General features: G+C 41.0%; 2 protein-coding genes across 4 annotated transcripts in view; both read right to left on the bottom strand.

Moving 5' to 3' along the window:
* Positions 1–1524: 1524 nt before the first annotated feature.
* On the bottom strand, positions 1525–5838 carry LOC148027554 (pentatricopeptide repeat-containing protein At5g39350-like). The gene has a single exon (XM_087689288.1). The coding sequence runs from the start codon at positions 5396–5398 to the stop codon at positions 2801–2803; it is 2598 nt and encodes an 865-aa protein (XP_087545414.1). The 5' UTR covers positions 5399–5838; the 3' UTR covers positions 1525–2800.
* A 3224-nt stretch (positions 5839–9062) lies between these two features.
* LOC148027553 (uncharacterized) overlaps positions 9063–23507 on the bottom strand; it is a 44804-nt gene continuing 30359 nt past the window's right edge. For 2 of the 3 annotated variants that reach the window (XM_087689286.1, XM_087689285.1), the window contains exons 4-5: positions 11041–11097; positions 9063–9691 (exon numbers count right to left, since the gene is read on the bottom strand). In XM_087689286.1, coding sequence (XP_087545412.1) covers positions 9440–9691; positions 11041–11097 — 309 coding nt within the window. In that variant the 3' untranslated portion in view covers positions 9063–9439. The remainder of the gene's footprint in view (positions 9692–11040; positions 11098–23507) is intronic. The other variant, XM_087689287.1, reaches the window with a different exon arrangement.

The raw sequence follows: 23507 nt of genomic DNA, 5'->3' as shown, positions 1-23507 counted from the left end.
TTGACTAGAAATATCAACATGCCATGTGCATTAATTTGGTCATGCAATAAGTACACATGTTTAACTATGATCTTGAATGCTTTACCATTGGTCATATATGCTTCCATCATTTTGTAGTGCAATTGAGGATGATTGCAAGGATTCAAAGGGACTTCTATCACAAGGACGTGGATTTTCAACTACTCATTAGACTTAAGTCGAGATGTTTAAGTTGTATACATGTGAGAATAAGTAAAATGTGTCTCACAATGACAAGACACTTCTAGCTTGGGAAGTAGGGGACATTGAGAAGTAGTCATGTACAAGTGCCAATGAGTGCCTATCAAATCTTGATCAAGGATAATTAGATTTCCCCTTAACAATGACTTTTGATATCATAAGGGTTAAAGATTTGAATAATTTAATATCTTAGACTAGATTTACAAAAAGTTTGAACACTTTCAGATTTAAAGAGATTAATAATTTTAAATTGAGGTTGAACAACATTGAGTACTATTTTAATGGTGGTAGGGAAAAGGACTATATTGCTCAAATTTTATAAAGGTTCAAGAAAAATAAATTTACCAAATATCAAGTTTGGGTCGATTTGGATTGCATTCAAGTGTATCTTCCATGTTGGGCGCTCTCTCCCATTTTGAGGTGGTTGTTGGGCCATATAAGACTACAGAAGGCCATGGAGATTAGTTTGGGGCAATTGATAGTAGTTGATGCACAATCTAAAATTTGGGATAATTGATAATAGCTAATGCACAATCTAAAGCAAAATAATAGCAATTGACGCACAATCTGAAGCAAAATAATAGCAATGGATGCATCATTTTGGAGCAAAAGAGCAACAGTTAAATCCTAATCCAGATAGTTTGACAACAATAGAATCCTAATTTGCAATGATAACTACTATTAGGGCATTTTCTACACAAGGAAATCAAGATTCTCTCATCTACTACACTTTTTGAAGTAGAAAAGCAAAAAAGCACTCAATTATTATACAGGCATCTCTCTTGCACGAGAAAGTTCAAATTTTCTCTAATTTACCACTCATCTCCCTCCTTTGCAAATCTAAAATTTCACATTTCCAATCTATTGTAGCAAACTTAATTTCAAAAAAGTTTAAGATCTACCAACAATATCAAGATATGTAGCCTTGAAATCTCAATCATAGAATATATGGATTTGGCAAAAAATCTAAGGTAATAACAATTGTAAAGAAGATTGCTCCTCTACAATCAAAGTGGCATACATGCAAGAGAAGAAGACTCAATTTGTGTTGGAATGTGCTTATATGAAGCGATGATTTGGGACTTTATGCTATTAGTTATTGTTGACTTGTATGTAAGTGTTTAGGATCCAATTTGTGCTTAAATGTATTTGTAAGCAAGGGGCAATTTAGGATCTTATGCTACTAGTCATTTATAACCTCCATGGAAGTACTTAAGATCCAATTCGTACCCGTGTGTATGGAATCAACGAGTGAATTAAATTTTGTGATTGCTGCTTACAAAGGACAACTTGGAATTCCAAATGTTGTCGGAGAACTAGCTCCATCCACAAGATAGGAGGATCCTTTGAGAGAGTTCATCTCAAATCCAAATCCTTGGAAAGAGATCCTCCTAGTTTCCAAGCAAGGCCTAACTCTTCTGTGGGATTCAAGCCAATTCTTAGTTGTACTAAGTGTTAGCAGAATAAATATGAAAAAAGATACTGCAAGGGATACCAACATTTAAGGGCCAATATCGTGTTGCCTTGTCTCAATTTCTAGAAGGTATTCTAGCTAGAGTGGTGAAGTGTTGAATTTTCACTTTTAATTTATTTAATGAATTTATTGCTTGCTATAAATTGTTGTAAATCATTGAAATTTAGGAATGTGTTTCTCTCAGATTCCAAGCAAGGTCTGACTCTTCTCTAGGATTTGAGCCAACGCTTAGTTGTATAACAAGTATTTGGAATCAATGTGAAAAGAGATACCACAAGGCGCACCAATGATTTAGGGCTGACCCAGCTTGTCTCAATTTCTGCAGAACATTCTAGCCCAAACTGAGTATTGAACTTTCAAATTTTATTTATTTTAGAAATTTGTTGTAAATCAGTGCAATTTAGTGTTCCGCCACCCTTCTGTATGAAGGCAGGCTGGTTTCATCATTACCTCATTATCAGGTGCTGCCACCACTGCTGTAAGCCACCACCCTGCTTCCTAGTGCAGCCACCTACTTCCTGGAGGTGCCACCCGTGCTGCCAACCTACCTCCCATCAGCCTGCCTGGAGGTTCCTTCTGCTGTTGTCAACTGCTCCACATCACTGAGAGCTGCATTTTGAGTTTCAGCCTGTTGTCTGATTAGCCTGCCATGTGGCACTCGGTCTGATCGAGCTGATTCAGCTGCTGGACATTGTCTATAGATCTGCATTTTTGCTACTATTGTATCCATGTCATCAGATTTCAGCATCCTTCATGTATTGACTTGGCTGCCGTGTTTCATCACCCTCAGCTCAAATCTTCTGCATCTACTTCATTTTCGCTGCACTCAGGATCCGTACACAAAGGACAACACTTCCGATACTCTCCCTTGCCCACTCCTACAAGAATTAGTGGTCATGGGACATCTCCACTCTGTGAGCACCCATATCTGCACCTTCTTGATTTATTTCATTTCAGTATTCATTCATTCATCAGATTTTCCTTTTTGTGTTTTTTGTTCTTGTCTGAGTTTCACTGTGTTTTAGTCGTGTTATTACAGTGTTTTCTGTGTGTAAACCCTGCATATCTTCACAGCATATTCTAAAATGTTGTCATTGATGTAAATATTTACATGTAGACAACTTGATTGAAGCAGTCTTTCCCAACACCATTATTGCCATGCATCTTACAGCTTGCCAATAAAGATGTCCATCCTATAACATCAGGCAAGATTGGCATTGTCTGAAGTAACTCAGCAGCCTGTTTCAGGTATCCCACACGACCAAACAGATCCAAGATACAATCATAATGCTCTATGTTAGGAATGATCCCATATTTCTCTCTCATACTTTCAAAGTAGTAAAGGCCCTCATGCAGCAGACCTGAATGACTGCAGGCAGTCAGTATGCTAGTAAAAATCACATGATTGGGCCTACAGCCTTCTCGTTGCATATCTTTAAAGCATTCTCTGGTCATGTTAGTATCACCATGCTCAGCATATGCTGATATTAAGGCACTCCACAACACCAGATCATGATTTGGCAACTTGTGGAACACATGGTGAGCATCCTCCAATGACCCACACTTAACGTACATGTAAACAAGGGTGCTACCAATCTCTGCACCAAATCCTGATTGGGTCTCCACAATCTGACCATGTAGTAGCCTGCCCTTCTGTAATGCTCCTATGCTGCCACAAATCCTGCATGCACACAAATAAGAAACCCTGTCTAGAGTTGCACCATTTTTTTGTAGCTTTCCAAAAAGTTCCAGAGCAAGGGTATGATCCCCATGCTCATAGTATCCAGACATCAATTGACTACATACTACAACATCCTGATATCCAGATTCATCAACCACCTTCTGTGCTTCCCCTAAACTTTCACACTGAATATACATCTCAGTAAGTGCACTTCTTAAAGCAACATCTGAACCGAGCCCACTACTTACTAGGATATAATGTATCAGTCGACCAAATTCACCTGCTCCTATGCTACCACATGCCTTTAAAATGCACAAACAAATGGTACTATCCAGTTTTATTCCTTCCAATTGAATTCTATGACAAAGTTCGAGGGCATAGAGCCCCTCACCCTGCTCAGCCAGTCCTGCAATCATCACACTCCATGATACTACATCACGTCTTGGCAAGTTATCAAACATTTTGTGTGCTTCATGAAGACTACCGCATTTTGCATACAAATGTGTAAGGGCATTGCCAATATTTGATTCTTTATTGACACTATTCTGGACTATATATTCATGTATCAGCCTGCCTTGTGGCAAGACTTCCAAACTCGCACATGCTTTCAAAATGCATAGAAGTACAGCAGTGTTTGGTTCTATGCCCTCTTCGTGCATTTGTGCAAACAACTTAATAGCAAGAAAACTACAGTTCTGCTGAACAGAACCAGAAATCATCACAGCCCATGACACCACATTTCGATTTTGCATTGCTTGAAATAAAGTCATTGCAAAGTTGAATCCTCCACATTTTGAATACATGTCTAGAAGTGTGTTTCTAACGCATTGTTCTGAGTCAAATCCTTCCTTGATGATCTGGTCATGTATCGACATCCCTTCCCCTATTGCTCTTAGGGAAGCACAAGCTTGAAGGCCACATAGAATGGTCACTTTGTCAGGTTTGGTGCCAGCCTTAATCATTTCCTGGTATAGCCCAACAGCTGGAAGACCCAAACCATGCTGTGCATAACCACTAATCATCACACTCCATAACACTAAATCTCTGTGCTTGATTCGCTCAAACACACTCCTTGCCTCCTCCAGACTCCCACACTTTGAATACATTTCCACTAGGGCACTGGCAAGACTTACATCCAAATCAATTCCATATATACTCGCTTGGTTGTGAATTACTTGACCTTTCCACAAGGTCCCGACATTGCCACATGCTTTGAGACTAAATAAAAATATCACTTTGTTTGGCCTTACACCCTCTCTTTGCATTTGCTGGAAACAGCTCTGGGCACCCTCATCATAACCATGATGAACAAACCCAGCAATCATTGCACCCCAGGACACTACATCCCTCTCAGATAAATCATTGAACACTTTGAGTGCCTCTTTAAGTAAGCCAAGCTTGGAATACAAATCAACTAAGCAGCTTCCTGTATAAACATCCTGATGGAGACCATTAATAACTATTTGAGCATGTATTACCCTGCCTTCTTCTAACTTCCTAGCATGAATGCAAGCTTCTATCATGGCAACAAAAGTCACTGTGTCAGGGGTGATGTTAGCCTGCAGCATCATGTTAGAAATATTCAAAGCCTTTTCGGCATCTCCAAGCGTGGTATGAGCAGAAATGATTGCATTCCATGTGTAGACACTTGGGGCAGCAATCCTTTCAAAGACACAGTGGGCATCAGACAAGCTGCCACTAGAAGCAAGCGCTCGGATAAGGTGGTCACTGAGAACAGGAACTGACTCAAGTCCACTCTTTATCATGAGAGAATACGCTTTGCGACAATGTCCTAGGTCATTAGTCTCGGTGCAATCCTGCAACATACAGTAAATTTGTTCCCTGATGGGGCTACTGCTTCTCGTTGAAGATGCCCGAGAATGTGCTTTGAAACAATCTTGCGACATACAATAGATTTGTTCCCTGATGGGGCTACTGCTTCTCCATGAAGATGGCAGTCTGCACAGTGCCATAGGGGGCTCGCTGGCATAATGAAGGAGCCCGAGAATGCTTGGTTTGCACATTGCTTGAGTAAAAGGGAGCGAATCTCCATGAAACACAGCACAACGTGACTGCAAACGATCAGATGTCCATCAAACGCCATCAGGTGTCCATCAAGCATCACGAGCAGAATCTGGATCATCGTTTTCAGGGGATTGTTCTTGTTTTGCTTGTATGAGCTACAACTCTGCAGAACGATCAGAATTCCATCAAACATCACAAAGAGAATCTGAATCAACGTTTGCAGAGGATTCGTGTCTCTTTTGCGATGAGCTTCAACTCTGCATGGGGTAAAGCGGCACCACGTAACGTCTTCTGATGCAGAGAAATCCACAGGAGGAGACACGCAGCATTGTTCTTCTGTTCGATGAGTGGTTTTTGAGCGTATTACACGCATACCAGACAGAAACACTGTAAAATGAATTTACAGCGGTTTCTGACCGTATTACACACATACCAGGCGCACGCACTTTAAAATGAGTTTCGAGTGAGAATGAGAGCCATGCCACGCCTAAGTATATGAACTTAGGCATGGCATGGCTCTTAAAACGCTCAAGAATTGTTGACTAGTGTCAAGTGGATTGTTAAATTTGCCAAAAAAAAAAAAAAAAAAAAAGTGACATTGGGATAAAAATTCAAATGGACTCAATGCTCTTGGTCAAGTTCATCAATAGCCCATTCACTAAACATTAAAATTGCTCCTAAAAGGGTAATTTATTTGATTGTGATATTTTCCCACACATAGTCTTCATGTTCTAATCAAAGTTATTTATTTCAAAAAGCTAAAAAAAAGTTTGTGTCTAATTGCAATTGGCACTTCTATAGAGATTTATTAAACAGCATGCCTCATGGTGGGGCCCATGCTAGAATCTATTTTCAACCTCAAAATCTAGGGTCTAGTTACAATATCTACAAAACCTACAAAATCAAAGGAAAAACAAGCAACTTGTCAAGGTTGAAGGTGTTTGTATTAGCTCTGGGAAATGATTTGCATTAGCACAACCTCCCATCTATAGCGCTAAATGAGTCGATCCCCTAGCCCTATCAATATATAGGGCCAAGAGTTGCCTAAGGTCTAGAGCCAATGGTGGATCTCACATTATGGTGCATGTCCAACTCCATATAACATGTTTTAATGGCCATACTTATATACATATTCAAGTGAATTTAGATCAAGCTTTTATTTAATGGTCAACCATCATTGCACTCATTCCTTCATGTGTTTCTTACCCTTTTTGTTTGTCCTCCATGTGTAAAAGGGGAGTGGTCAAGGAATCTCACAAGTAGTTACTCAACTACACATTCATCACTCTTAAGGATGCTAATACTTGGATGCTATAATGGATGAGAAAACATAACTCTTAATTAACAATGAAACATTGTATTCAAGCTAATTAAACCAACTACATGCTTACATGGATTTTTGGTGGTCTTTCTTCATCCATTTTTTAATGAGTTTTTCCAAGCCACATCTCTAATACTCTCCAACAACCCCCCTTGCCCAATATCTTGGCTTGTTAAGGCTTCCCCTTCTCTGTGCACATCCCCATCCAACTCCCCCCCCCAACACCACACACCTTCCTAGGCTTATTAGCTTCAAGTTAACCCATGGAACATTAACTTTTGTAGAATCATCAAGTTATGGGCAAGATACGTTACAAAGTAAATTTTGTTATGGGAAACATTTTGATGGAGCAATGGTAAGCTTTGATTAGACTCTAGTTTCTTCTTTGTCTAGACTTCTTTGCTTGGATTTCTTGGTTGTTAATTTTTCTTTTTCAATGCTTTGCTTCTTCTGCCTACCTTCATTGACTTTATGTTGGGATTGTCCCTTCCTTGGTCTGCTTGTTGCTCCAGTATTGTTGAGTTCTCTCATTTGTACATGTGATTGTGATCTAATGACCCTCACATTTATAACTTTGTTTGTGTGTGTGTGTGTCACATATATGTGTGGGCGTGTGTATGTCCTTGTGTGTGTGTGTATGCATGTGTTTTATCCTATTGAAAGATATGGAAAGACTTATGCATGTAGATATTCTCATTGCCTCTTTTCTTTTTTTTGCAAGGGATCATGAAGTGAGTGGGCTCAAGCAAAAGCATCATATAGATACTTCATTTTGATGGGATATGAGAGTTTAAATAAGAGAACACAACAAAAAGCACACAAATAACGAAGTGCCTCTTAAATAGGCATCATGTGTATCAATGGGGACATCAAGAGACCCTAGCATGCAACCTTGAGTCATGCATCCCTAGATAAGTAGGACTCTAACTTGACTCACTCAACCTTGTTTCCTTTTTACGTTGTCATGATTAGACTATGACTATTCAAATTGTGTTAGAGATCATCTTCATGAATCAAATGTAGCTACCATGTTTTGGACTAAGGCCAAACTTGTTACACCGTGTATCCTAGAGCTAGGGGAGGAGAAGAATAGAAGAAACATTTTGAAAGAGGTTTTAAAGAAGATAAGACACAATCATCCCAAATCTTCACCTCCACTTCCTTTTTCTTCTTCTTCATCTTATTTTCTTGACAACTTAGAAATATAGTCATAGGGTGGAAGTAGAGAATCCTCTCTAAGGTGCAACATATATAGGAGTATGTTTAACATGGTATATAGTTAGGCATTTCTAGTGATGGCATTGAGTCAACACTAACAATATTGTCCAACTAGTATAAGGACAAGTAGCAAATCAAGTAGAGTCATATTTTGTTTCAACTTATCTTCTTTCCTCCAACAAAACTAATGAGAAGTAATTCAAACTTGATCAAAATTTGCAAACCATAGAAGACATTTTAGCAGTTCTTCTTCCCTTTCAACAATTCCACAATTGTGAAGAATGTGTTACTAGATCTATAGTGTTGTTGGACTTGATGTGTAGTGATGACTCGATTATATCATGTGTCCCTTCTCCAAGCATTGTAATGCAAAGAGAGCAGCTAAAAGATTGTGCCAAACTTTTCCTATATAATGTTGAGACACCCTTTACTTAGTGTAGTTCTTCAATGCCATTTTGGTTAGATTTGCCCTTAATCTTGAGCCTTTCTATGAGTTGTTATTGGACAATTCTTATGCAAAATACCAACAAGAAAGAGATTGTATAAGAAATGATGAGATTGTGCCAATAAGGGCTTTATTTTGGCTTAGAGAAGAGGATGAAACATTTGGAAATTGCATTTGGGTCCCAAGGCAAGTCTCAATTCCTATTATGCTAAGGTATGGTGTACAAACTTAAGCTAATTGCTTTATGACCTTTGAAAGTTGAAGTATGAAGAAGCTTAACAAACATGACTCCATATCATATCCATAGTAGTGCCAAGAACATGCCTATATAGCTTTTTAGGTGGTATCTCTTCCTATATTTGCTTATGTTATGATTTGTATAATATAGAAAATACAAGACTATTAAACAAAGGCCCTTAAAATATGGGGTAACTGTACATCTTAACCTTCAAAGGCCCCATTTGCACAATATGCAGTTCAAGCAACCCAAATACGAATTGCACGTGCCACACATATTAATCCAGCCATGGAATCTTTATGAATGAAACTTTCATTGATGTTTTAAGCATCCTCCAATGTAAGTGGGCTTGTGATATTGTAACTGTTCAAAAGTTATCAAGCTTGTGAAATCTGCTCTATCCGATGTGTTATGCATGTTAAACCAGGCATCGCATCAATGTTTTCAGCATAGACTTATAAATTAGACTTCCATTCATGATTTCAGCACTCTCCAATGTAAGTGGGCATGTACTTCAATGAGTATTATAACTGTACAAATATTTTCAAGCTTTGTGCAGAGGCTGCGTTGAGTAATACATAAAGGCATCAAAATGATGAAGAGAATTAACATGCTCAAATTCCAAGGACTGAGACATATATATACATATTCTTACAATCACAAGCTTGCTCCTTGCTTGAGGCCCGGATAATCACTTCAGCCCAGATTGTTGCCAACAGGCTGTACATAAAGAGGGAATTGATCTTGATCCTTGACGTTGCAAAACATTGCTGGAGGATGACCAGGAAGGCACACTGAATTAAGAGACAAATCCTGGCTCAAAAGCAGTAATCAGGCAACCCTGCTTCAGTCTCACTTGTAAAGGCATCCGGTTCATACGTACGTGCTGATGCCTCATTGTATGGACCACCATATGACTGTTTCACAGGTTCTTCTATGCTTTCAAAAGCTCCAGGTACCTCTCCATGCATTGATGTAGTCTCCAGAAAAAGTAAGAACATTGTACAAGTAGCAAGTGATGCAGCCAGTCCAATCAGGGTGAGCTTGACTCTACTTAGAACTGGTTTTACCTAATGCCAGGCAACATGTGTAAACAGTTGTCATAAGCCCGTTGAAATAACAGGAAAGAAATGCAAAACAATGAGATTTCTTTATGCCGCATGCAAACTCTATTGTATCAATATGATCACAGCAAAATGTTTGTATAGTGTTCAAATTTTTCTTCCCACAAACAGGAGAAACAAATATATGAGAACTACACTGTTTACGAACCAACTGCAGGATCATAGATGGCAGCTTTTTGATGTGAAAGAGATTCACCCAACAATCAATGGTTAGTGTCTGGTCATCACTTTCCTTTATTTCCCTGGTTTAGACGTCCTTTCACCCATACAAAACTTATACATTTGACCTCTAGACCTGACAAGGAAAACTGTATGTGCTCAGCTGAGCTACAAGCCTGCATGTTAGAGGTCCTGTGAGTTAAACAAGAGCAAATGACAAATTCAAGTGCTGCATATATATCATAGGAAAGTGAAAAGATGAGAATAGACAACCAGCCACCTGATGCTCGCAGCTCACCACTCTAAACATTAGGCTATATAATAATAGGTCAGGTAAAAAGCCATGGTGGTGGTTGTGCCATCTCATGGGTTGATGCTTTTTCAAAAGAAGGCCCTAAGCCAAAAGGGTAAGTGCCAGCTAACATTATCTTATGCGTCAACAACCTTGCATACTATGTTTAATGTTCACTCTGCTAATGAGAGAGTGCAATCCTAGAAGCAGGAATTTCCATGACTCGCCCCCATACTGTAATCCTGTACTACTGATCTTGTACTGGCAAAGTCCATCTGTAAAAGTGATGCCATCCCATCCTACCTTGGTGATTGGTAGGCTACCACATAATCCAGGCCATACCAAAATGTGAGTCAACATAATCTCAATATACTACAAATAGGTCCTACTTGAATACAAGCACATAAACACAACCTGGTTGCTGGCAGTAATTAAAGGTGTTTCCAGGAGTGAATACGCCAAGCACACGATTGGCTAAGCACAACCTTGTTGCTGGCTGCAATTAGCATATGTTAACAGATCACAAGGCTACCACCTAAAGCCAACTACAAGTTTCCATTTGGAATGACAAGGAAACATTTAGAGGCCACGTCACACATGATTTGAGCCAAACAGTCAGGGCTCTGGAGGCTATGCAGAAGATTTGAATGCAGTTTGACACCAAAGGATTAATCATTACTGCACAAAGGGACCAAAGGATTTACATGGCATAAGCCTTTGGTTTAGTGAAATCATAAGCAACAAAAACAGTGAAATTCTCTCTTTGTTTAGCAGGTCTGACTTTCAGATCCTGCCTGTACAACAGAAGAATTAGTTTAGGATAAGAGCTGTAACATTGTGGTACCTTATATGATCCAAGAAGCCGATCTCGAGCCAAAACTTCTGGGGGTTTGACCCAAATCTTCACTCGAAAACATGCAGCACAATTTTTGAAATTAGGAGATATACGCCTTGTAACTCAATACACTTAAAAGCCATCCACTAAGCTAGCCAGTCACAATCATACTCAAATAATTTTGTCATCCCATAAGTACCATCAAAGGACTCAGGCACTCTATTGTTGCAACACTGCAGCAGAGTTACTAACTTCATGAAACAAAGTTTACACATTTCTCAGAAATTTTTAATGGTATTTGGACTCAACAAGCCATCAAACTTTTTTATGCAACTTGTGAACCAGATTTCTAATTTTAGCTTTTTGTAGGCCTTACATGTAAGCCAAGTGCAAATTTCCAACAAAGGCCAAGACAGGTGCATTCTAACACCAGCATTCACAAAGTATCTAATGATTATAGACAATGCAAGGTCTACATTCTAGATTGCATGTATCTGCAAATCCACAGAAGATGGACACAAAAGCTTAAAAAGTAGGGTAAGTAGTAGTATATGACAACATGGCGCAGTGGAGACACGTTCAATGACATGTCAGCCTCAGTGACATTATGGATGATCTTAAGATTAAAGAATTTCGATGAGATGTCACCCTCCGTGATCTTATCAATGGATTGAAAATAAAGTGACAGCTAATGGGCACCCCACTTTGTTATAACAAGGTAGCAGGAGTTGAGAATCAAGTAGGAATTAATGCTACAAACAACCACAAACTCACAATAAGGCAGCAAGCAGAAATTTAACCTTCCTTTGGAAGTGGAAACATTTGCGACTTGCAAATCTCGCAACAACCTTGTGCACATACTGGCCCCTTCCTTATGGGTCAAACTACTACTCCCTCTAGATTGCACACACCAGAAATTGGATGGAGGAGAAAGTAGTGGACATTTCAAACCAGGTGATGGAGCACATGCCGTTGTGGCTGGGCACAGGTGGGCTGGAGCTGCTTTTGGAGCAGTTCCCCAAGTGCTTGATGGACATCCACTGGCAGACTGCAACAGTATTCCCACACCTCAGCATGCTCATGGAAGCCACACAGCAACAGCATCTTCCCATGGACATGATTGACTGAATACCATTGCCCCAGGCCGTCAGATCTTACAAGAAGACAGAGACATAACTGATGGTTTGGCTGATGGAGGCACGTTCAGTGGTACTAGTGATGAATCTCAGACCCCCCCCCCCCCCCCCCCGCCCCCACACCCCCCCAATATGCTTTTGGCTTAGTATGGAAGGGTGAATTTCACCCTCTAAACCAGCAGCCAAGCTTCTGTCCACAGCACACAATTCACCCTCTTCCTCATCCTTTTTGGTAGACCCTACTCCATGAATAGACACCTAGCATCCTGGAATGTTAACACTGTCTGCTTCAATGGAGCACAAGTTCCTAACTAATAGTTCAGCAACAGCTCCAGCCAGTCCTTGTTGGATGCATTGGCATCTTGTTGTTATAGGGGCATGAGCTCTCCTCCCCTCACACTAGCCAAATCGGGGAGGTACTTCCAGGAGGTTCATTCACCTACTTGGAGTACTTGATCAATGCCCATGAGTGGAGTGGGGTGGAGTGTATACTTCAGCCAGACCAAGCCTACTGTCCTCCATGAGAGATCATGGGACCATGATGGCCTGGCAAGCCTTGTGGGTTAGGCTAGGTGTGGAGGTTCCAGCATGGGCGGCCTCGACATCTATGCATTAATGGAGGTTGGAGAGCAAGTTGTATTCTGGATCAAGGTGGTGGCGAGGCTGACCACAGTTGGAGGAGACTCCAATAATTTAGAGACACTAGAGGATCGTCAAGGTGGACACACCGAGTTCCAAGGCATTGCAAATGGAAAGCAAGAGCCTGGGGGCCCTTTCTTTTCACAACGGCTGCCCAAGATGCTTGGAGAGACTCGACCTACCACAGGCAGGATTGGGTGTGGGTGCAGCCTCTTAGAAGTGACTTGAGAGGTTCAATATGGGTGATTGAGGTGGCTCTCAGAATGGATAGATTGGACAATTGGTAGGCACCAGTCTATCAGATCATGCTCTAGTTCTTCTGGTATTGGATGCACCTGCACCTTTGACCTCCACTCCTGTCTGATCCTAGCTCAACTTATAAGCGCAAGACAATACGTAGACAAATCAGGGAGCTTTGGTCTATAGTCTAGGATCAAGTGGCAATGATAATATATAGGGTAGCATGGACCCTTGGAGAGTCATGCAATATTTGGCAGTAGGCCTTATGTGCAAGACAACAATGCTGGGAGGAATGAATACTACGACGAGAGTTGACAGCCATCCAATGGTTGCTACAGGACTCCTCTGGGGACCATAGTACATACCCTTCACATGCAGAAGATGCATGGGCAACTGCCCTAGCCAGTATGGAGGACAGGAGGTCCAAGTTCTTCTTTCATCCCATTGGTGCTTTTTGGGCATAGAAAAAGACACCATGAGCAAAGAGTTCTTTCAAGTACATCAGTCTAGCTAGACTAGGGATTAGATCTGCAGCCTTAGAGACCACTATGGGAAATGCAGACCTATCCAGAGGAGGTGACAGGACTGGCTTTGATTTCTACAGATGACTATTTCAGTATGACCAGGTTTAGCACGAGTGCTCTGTTGTAGAAAGAAGGTTTGGGGGGTGTACCCCATTAGTAGTTACTAGAGAGATGGGATGGTCCCTCTCGGAACCTTCAAGGAGCATGAGCTGGTCAAATGCCATTAGTAGTTACTAGAGAGATGGGATGGTCCCTCTTGGAACCTTCAAGGAGCATGAGCTGGTCAAATGCCAAAGAGAGGATGGGACATCTAGGGCCTTTTTTTCACCTTTTAATAGAAGATGAGACACCCTGTGCCGATGGCTTTTCAGGAGATTTTTAGCTCTTGGTGAGTGTCAGGTGTCAAAAGATGACGTTCCAACGAGACAATAAGGTTTGCGGGGAGGAACACGGAGTGAACTCGGTAAACACTGAGAAGAGAAGAGGAGAGAAGAAACTCTGATGAATGGAATGATGAAGTTCTGAATCATGGAGTGAATGTGATACAAGGGAACAAGGGTGCCGTAGCACAAGGAAGATGATGAAAACAGCCACGAACCACGAATCGCAATGTCCCCCTGAAGGGGTGTGAGGGTAGTGGAGAGGCTGAAGAGAAGAGGTGACGGACTAAATGAATCAGCCGTCAAGAATGAATGAGAGAGTGGCCTATAAATAGGCACAATCAGTCTACGGTGGCGCCCCTCAAGCAACCTCTTTGCTGGTCTAAAATATCTCCTCCCAAAAAAAGGGGATTCAATTGGAGCTCACTCTGTGGCCTCCATCATTCTTGTGTTTGTAGCCTATAAGGCCCTGACAAATATTACTAGCAGCAGACTCCACCCCTTTGTTACCAAACATAATTCATGACAGTCAAACAGGTTTTGTTTGGGATTGGAGCATCATGGGCAACATCCTTGCCTTCTTTGAGACCACAAAGCAACCCCAACACAACGGGTAGGTGTTACATACTTGAACACCTGGATGGGTGCTAGTGGCATTTATCATAGTGGTCATGAAGTGACCTCGTGTGAATACAGCACCTACTGTTCACACTGCCCAACTGTGCCAGTATTCGTCCATGGCTTGTACTGTATGCAGCACTAACGGTCACCATTGTTACTGAGATACAATGACACATCTGCCACTGCCACTCACAGCATGGCTACCTCAATCCACCACAGGTTACACAGCTACAGAATGCTCACGCTTCCCAAACAGTAGTTGTCCTACTGTTGTTGTATTGCACCATTATCAAAAGGCTTTCCTTAGTTGCAGCTGTCCTAAGGTTGCCCAATCTCAGTGCATTTTCTGACACGCTACTCTATTAAGAGTGGCATTGTTACTACTGCCAAACCATGCTGGTCTTCTAAATGTGCACCACTCTTCTAGAGAACTATTGAAAACTCCTTTATCAGAGCTGCCATGTCTGCTACTGAATACAGTGCCAAATGTCAGATACTGAGGAGTACTGTACACTACTGTATCTACAGCTTCTTTGAAGCAATCAATAGCTATCATCCTGTGCCACACTGTCGGTCATAATTGGTAAATTAGTATAACTTACTGAGCAATAACTAAATCACAATTATGAGCAGCATTAATATATGGGTTTTCAGCATATGTTTGCTTCCTTGAAGATTGACAAAATTCAGTATCATTGTCTGGTTATTGCCGGCTGGTCAATTCTTTGAAGACCTTTCAAAGCAAGTGGTCATTTGAAGTCAGCAAGCATGTTATCCAGTAATAGTGAAGGTGGAACCATCAAGTTCAAAGGTCATGCATTCCATACTTGCCAAACAAGGATCCAGCTAATGCTCATGAAGAAAGGACTGGAATATTGCAAATGAAAAAGGGAAGCAGCCACAAGATGCAATGCAAGTAGTTGCATGGGAAGTTAGAGATGATTTGGCCTAAGCTATCATCAAGTTTGAACTACATGACACTTATATACATCATGTAAATGGGTGTGAGACTACAAAAGATGCATGAGACCAGCTGATTAAGCTATTTGGGGCACAATTCAGAAGCTCCCAGTTTGAATTACTCATTGAGCTTTTAGACTGAAAATGATACATCATTCCTCCTTAGAAACTCACTCGAAGCAGGTGTAAATCTCAAGGTGGAAGGAGGCATAGCCATTGGTGTCTTACCCTAGCACAACACAACAAAAAACGAATTTTTATCCTTTTTATTAATTTGTATATTTAATTGTTTATTGAATCTGTTTCATTTGTAATATCTACATGTCTAAAAAAGTGTGTTAGAATTTACCAATTCTATGGTTGGTGCCCATTGCAATGTTTCAGTTGTTTAGTTTGTAGTGTGAACATAACTAAAGTAATAAGTTATGTCACTACTTTTAAAGTTAGTACTGTAGTTAGTTGACTAAATGTGGGGAGTTTGTGGTAGAGTCTAAAAAGATAGGTGGAAGCAAGCTAGGCAAGCTAAGCAAGCAAGGGAGACTGCCCTTGGAAAGTGTTGTGGAAGATACCGCGAATATGGTGGATCTAGAGTCAACCACTCCAAATACTAAAAAGGGATAAATGAGCACAGATGCATGTTTACAAGAACAGAATGCCGATGCACTGGAGTAATGCAAGAGACAATGCAGATTGTCATGCTCATGCAAAATGCTATGCGACCGTGTACTTGGATAGTGCCCTCGCAGCAGGGGAATTGTTCACTTGCCTAAGTGTTCACATCCATCAAAATTTCTGAAACTTCTCCACAGAGAGATGGAAATTTTAACCTTTAAACTTTTGTTCTCGAACCAAAATTTCATCAAGTTCCTAAACCTCTTATTTTTATATGATCAAGAATATTCTCTGGCACATCTCCAAGGAAAAATATAAGATACATGAGATGCATTATGAATGCTTTAGTAATACAGTAGCTTCAACATGTAAGCCACATCAGTGATCATTGTAAAACTTAAAAAGGTCCATAGTGTCACATAACTTAGGAAGTAAATGGCCTTTAACACTTATTTTCTGAACCATTGTCAAAAACACAAAAGAACTTTTTTTCTTTTCCAAAGAAAAATATAAATTCTATTAACACACCTCGAAACATATGTCCCAAGGCAAAAAACCGAGTACAAAGCAGCCCTGCAAGGGACTTCCATATCAAAACTTATATAACAAGGGGAAGTCTATTACAAAGCTTGAGTGAATAGCCAATTAGGAGGTCTATAATGCCAGACCTTGTGGGTTTGGAAGAGGAAAAAGGTACCAAAATCCCATGTCTTGAGAAAAGCATCTCTCATCTTCCTCATAGTCTCTAAACTGCCTTGTGTTCTCTCCCATCCACGAAGAGTATGCACAATCTCTGTCCAGATGCTGAGAGAGTCTTTGCAATAGATATGTCCTAAAAATCAATAGCTTGGCTACATCTAGCTATCCATATGTACCAAGAAATAATGCTAGCTATGAGCTCCCATCTGCGGCAATGCCCCTAAGTCCATACTGTCTGTGAGGAATCAGGCATGAAAGTCCTGCTCACAACCTGCCCCAAGATGAGATAAGCCTAACATTCCTATACATCCTCTTACCCACAAGCTGGGCCTTCATCAGTGACCCATACAACTATCCCCCACGTAGCAATCATAGAATCTATAGTGCCATGAAAGACCATCTCCAGACCTCCTGAGCCTGTGGGCAATCCCATATGCAATGCCTCTGAGTCTCCTCATGCTCCCCACATCTAGTGCAAGGAATGAGGTCTCTATCATTGCCAAGCCATATACCAATTGCTAAACTCCTACATGCTAGTAACCAAAGAAAGAATGAAATCTTTCTTGGTCTAAAGCTGTCCTCCGAAATCCTATAAGGAAAGGTTGTGATATACCCTAGATAGTCCAATGCTCAGTTGCAACTGGCACCACTCTAATCCTGCTCATTTGCATTCTCCTCCTCCCTAACCCAGTGGTATAGTCAAAGAAGGGTACATCTTGAGTCATCTCTACAAATGGATCCCTCCATACCCACTCCCCAAGTTCTCACTGAAGTCTCTGTAGCCGCCTCCTCCTATATGCCCAATGTCTCCATCCATCTTCCAACCACTCCCCCACTGCAGAAGCTACTTGTGCAAAGAACCTCCCCCAAGATAGGAGGGTCCTCTCTCCAATGGTACAGTCTTACTTTGTCTTGAGTAGCTGATTAAAAAGAAGTGGCTGCCTCAACTTCTCTTCACCACTCATTGGTTCAACCTGATGAAGTCCTCTAGATATTTATTTCCATGCCCACATGATAGATGTAGCAAATTTGACCTCAAAACTATTCCCAAGCCATGTAGCTTAGATATGATGAAATAGCCAGTGTGTACTAGGCTGCCATAGTCCTCCATGAGCAAGAACAATGGTCTCTAGGTCAATAACCCCCAAACCACCCTAGATCTAGGATGGATAATTATATTCCAAGATACATTAGCCCTCACATGACTACCATCTCCACTTGATGAAATGAAATTATTATGAGTCACTTCATTTGGCCAACGTAGCACATGGTGGCTAACAAAACCTGATTTACAAATACCACCCTACCTGCTAGTGATAGTCTTGCTATGCTCCAATATAGTAGCGTTTGTCTTATGCTAAGTAATAAGGGTGCCAGCTACTGCTCTGAAGAAATATCAATGCCTATATAACAGCAAAAGTATCTCACAAAAGTGCCACAGGGGAGCTGAGTAAAATTCTCATGTGGTTTCCAATCTATCCGCCAAGTATCACAAACCCAAAATCCATAGGATTTGTGCCAATTAATAAGAGCTCCTAAAGCTTTGTAGAAGACCTCCATCGCAGCTACAAAGGCCCTAAAATTCTCCTCATCCCCATCCAAGCAAACAGATGTGTCTGCTAGGTGATCTCCAATCACTACCCTTTGGGATGAGGTGAATCAATCCCTCTAACATCCTTTCTAGCATATCTCCAAATGCCATGATATCCTGAAAGGTTGTTTAAGTCATTTGTTTATCACATCTCAATACCTTAGGAAATAGCCCTATCCAATCCATCATCCCCTCCGTACTTCCCTAATGGTAGTACTAGCAAGGCCTCAGCAATCTCCTCCTTTGAGATTGGGGCCATCAAATGTATCCTCGTGCTCTCTATGACCACTCTCTTGATACTCTACCACACAATTTCGCTATCCCTCTCCAATCCTTGAGGCCTTGTCATCTACCCAACAAAGGAGTGTAATGATCCATGGCCTCCTAACTAACCTCTTGTGGCCCTTGGGCAAGGAATCCATCTGTTCTTCTAAGCTTCTAAGACCCTTGATGGAGCAAGACTGAGCTGAGAGTGAGTGCGACGGATAACGCACACAAAGAGTAGAGAGCAGTAGAAAAGAGAGTGAGCATGACACCTTTGATGTTCGGTACAAAAGACTAGTATGTACCTCGTTAGGTTTTAGATAGATATATATGAAAGTACAAATGTTTAAAAAGGGTTATAATTGCATTTCTCCCTAAATTTTCACTTTATATCATGCACAACATCCACATATTCTAAATTAGAAAGAGAGATATTTGCAACAATTGTATCAGCCTTTATTTTCTTAGTTTCTTTCGTTACCAAATTAGGATAGTTCTTAATGACATGATTTCTTATCTTAAAATACTTGCACTAGATTTTACCATCACTTTTATTCTCACTCTTATTAGCCTTCTTTATCTTAACAACATTTGTAGACTTTTGTCCAGTATAAAAAACGTAGCTTTTCCTTTATTTTTCTAACTAGCCACAAAAGTTTGTCGTGCTGTCAAGTACATCTCTAATGAAGTGATACTTCACCTGTATGTGCTTCGTCTTTGCATAAAAGACGGGATTCTGTGCTAGCATGATAGCACTCTGACTATCACAATGGAGAACAGGTAACTCTGTAATGCCAAGCTCTCCCACCAGACGTGAAAGCCATAAAGCCTCCTTGCATGCCTTAGTGGCAGCCCCATACTCTGCCTCTGTAGTAGACAATGCAACACACTTTTGTGGCCTGGAGATCCAAGAGACTGCTCCTCCTCTGAAGGTAAACACATACCCAAAGGTGGACTTTCTGCAGTCCACATGACCAGCATAGTCTGCATCCATAAAGCCAACAACAGATGCCTTCTGCTTTCCAAAGCAGATGCACAAATCCTTTGTGCCTTTGAGATATCTCATAATACCTTTCACTGCTTCCCAATGCTTTTTACCAAGGTTTGCCATGTATCTACTAACCACTCCCACTGCAAAGGCAATGTCAGGATGTGTAGCAATCATAGCATACATCAAACTGCCAATAGCTGAAGCATATGGTATCTTGGTCATTTCAGCCTTGTCATCATCAGATGTAGGGTTGTCCTCTACACTAAGTTTCACATATGGAGGCAATGGAACCCCAATTATTTTCCCCCCTCCATATTGAAACGCTGCAAAACCTTGGAGATATACTCCTGCAGAGATAGATAGAGTAATCCTTTTGACCTATCTCTGAGTATTCGCATGCCAAGTATGTGATTTGCATCACCAAGATCCTTCATGTCAAAGCTGCTATGAAGACTTTGCTTCAATGAGTTCAAGGCATGAGTATCCCTGCCACCAATCAGCATGTCATCAACATACATGACCAAGATAATCAGGCTGCCTTCTTGGTGTACAAGCAGTGATCCACTTGACTTCTATGAAAACCTTGAGACTGCATAAATCTATCAAACTTATGATACCATTCTCTTGGTGCTTGTTTCAACCCATACAAACTCCTTTTGAGTTTACATACCATCTTCTCTTTCCCTTCTACCACAAATCCTTCAAGCTGTTACATAATATGTCTTCATTTGCAGATCACCATGTAAGAATGCAGTCTTTACATCCATCTGTGTGAGCTCCATATCCTTAACTGCAACCAAGCCCAAAATGGTTCTCAATGTAATCATCTTGACTACAGGAGAGAATATCTCATCAAAGTCAACTCCATGTTCTTGCTTATACCCCTTCGCAACCAATCTTGCTTTGTACTTTGGCGAGGAACCAGAAGTGGCCTTCATCTTGTAAACCCATTTGCATGGAAGGGTTTTCTGCCGCTTAGGCAACTGCACCAAGTCCAGAGTGTCATTTTTCTCAAGAGATTCCATCTCTGACAACATGGCTTTATACCATTTCTTGCTATCCTATCTATCCATTGCTTCCTTGAAGCAAGACGGTTCACCACAGTCTGTCAACATGACATAATCAGCCACATTGTTTGCACCAAGAACTAATCTATCAAGTTTTCTAGTAGCCCTAGACAATCTCCTAACCCAATGATCATTGTTTGCTAGCTGTTGAGCCTACAAATTTCCATTTTCAGCTTGCTGTCCTAGCATTTCAGCCTGTAAATCAGCATTAACAGCTTGTTGTCCTAACTATTCCTGCACATCCAGTGGCTCATCATTATGGGCAATGGTTGGCTTATCATTTTCAGCATTATTTTCTGCATTTGCAGGTTCATTTACAGCAAGTATTTGCTGCTGTACAACGGGCACATTTTGCTATCCGAAAGGTATTTCTTCCCAAAATACAACCCTATGGACTTCCTCTGTTCTTTCGGGCTGTTTGTGCATGCAATCTTCCCGGAAGATAACATCATTGCTGCGTACTACTTTTTTTGTCTCGGAATTTCATAATCTATACCCCATTTCACCTTCATCACCATATCCTAGGAAAATACATTCACAGGACTTTGGCTCAAGTTTGCTGCGTTCTTCCTTATGTATGTGCACAAATGCTTCACAGCCAAACACTTTTGAGTGTGCATATGAAGGTGGCTTGCTCAACCATTATTCTTGGGGAACTCCCCCTCCCTCCCCCCCCCCCCCCCCCAAACAAAGACTTGCTTGGTGACCGATTAATTAAATGTACGGCTGTCATAACAGCCTCTGCCCAAAAACCATAAGGTAAAGCAACATGTGACAGCATTGTACGGACCTTCTCTTGAATGGTCTGATTTGTACGCTCTGCAACACCATTTTGGGGCGGATTATGAGGGGCAATGAGCTCCCACTTTATCCCTTTGCTGTCACAAAATACCTGAAAGGCCTTGGACACATATTCCCCACCATTGTCAGAGCGAAGACACTTAAGTGTCTTATCAGTCTGATTTTCAATCAATGCCAAGAATTTTTGAAACTTGTCAAGCACTTCGTCCTTGCTATGAATAGGGTAAACACATACCTTCCGTGTAGCATCATCGACAAAGGTGACAACGTATTTCTTTCCCCCTAAAGATAACCCTGGCATCTGACATACATCGGAATGTACTAACTCTAGAGGAGAAGATTTCAGCAAAAGAGACTTCTTATGAGATGTCTGTGCATGTTTACCATAAATACAATGATCACAATGCTCAAAATCAGCATAACAAAGACAAGGCAAGTAACCCACACGAGAAAGCACTTTCATTCCAGTTTGACTCATGTGTCCCAACGGGTCATACCACAAAGAAATACTTGGCTGTTCGGTCACTGCAACAACATGGTCATGCACACTAGATACATGGAGAGGATACAAGGTATCACTGTTATAACCTTTGGCAATCACTCTAGATCCCTTATAGATCTTCCATTTCCCATCACCAAAGGTGGTATGAAATCCATCGCTATCTAGCTGCCCTATGCTAATCAAGCTCTTCTTGAGCTGAGGTACATGCCGTACATGCTAAAGTGTGAAGACAGAACCATGTTGAAACTGCAACTACACACTGTCAATACCTGCATTATCACATACATAGTTACTCCCACATGCATAGTTGTCCCCAAGTCAGAAAACCACTCACAATGAGGGGTAACATGAAAGAAAGCACCTGGATCTAGAATCCAAGTGTGCATGTCATCATCCGTATTTGCAAGTAAAGCATATGTACTAAAGTGTGAAGAGACAAAGAGTACGTCATTCCCACTGTCACTGTCATGAGTGACTGCATTCACCTCTTCGATTTTGACAATGCTCTTCTTAGGCTGACTCTCTTTCTTCTCTTCCTTGCTATCATCTGTCTTCTTGCCCTTTCCTTTCTCTTTCTTCCAATTGTAGCAGTCATGTTTAAAGTAACCCTTCTTGCCACAATGATGGCATTCAACATCCTTACCACGTGTTTTACTGCATCCCTTGCTATCAAATTTTCCATTCTACTATGAACTGCCCCTAGTATGCAAAGCACTGGAAGACTTACTAGATGCATTGTTCTGCCGATTAATTTATTCCATTAGTAGAGCACTCTCTACATCAGCATACAGAAGGATCGCATTAGAATTGCTCATAGCAGTCCTGAATATATTCCAACTCTCTAGCAGAGTGCAAAGCAAGAACGTAGCCTTAAATTCTTTGTCAATCATGAACTTCAAGGCAACCAGCTGGCTGAAAATGGAGTTAAACTCACTCAAGTGAGTAGACATTGCTGTACTCTCTTTCATACGCAAATCCATAAGCTTTTTCAGACAATAAACTTTGCTTGCGGCACTCTTCTGTGCATACAGTCCTTCCAGTAGAGTCCAAATAGCATAGGTAGAATCCAAACCTTCAATGTTAAACAGCAAGGCATCAGAAATCAATAGCTCAATGGTTGAGCGTGCAAGCTCATTTAACTCATCCCAGTCTTCCTGTTCCATATCTGTGGGCTTTGCCCCTTTGGTCTTAATCGGCCTTGCCTACTTCTTCTGCAACAGGATATTATAGCATTGTTTTTGCCAGACTACAAAGTTGTGTGCTCCTTCAAGCTTCTTAATATGCATGAGATGACTATTGTCACTGCTGCCAACCACAATTTTCAGTCCAAATGTGACCAAAAAATTCAGCAAATGCAGGCCCAAACTGTCACACAAGTGACCAAGGTACAAACAAGTACCAACCAGCAATAAATAACCACGTAAAAGCAGAAATTTCAGACCTGCAAAT

Source organism: Lygodium microphyllum, chromosome 12 (genome assembly GCF_053477565.2).
Source record: "Lygodium microphyllum isolate KBCC chromosome 12, Lygodium_microphyllum_v1.1.10, whole genome shotgun sequence".
Lineage (NCBI taxonomy): Eukaryota > Viridiplantae > Streptophyta > Polypodiopsida > Schizaeales > Lygodiaceae > Lygodium > Lygodium microphyllum.
Note: the sequence above shows the minus strand (reverse complement) of the source record. Positions and strands in the feature narration are given on the sequence as shown.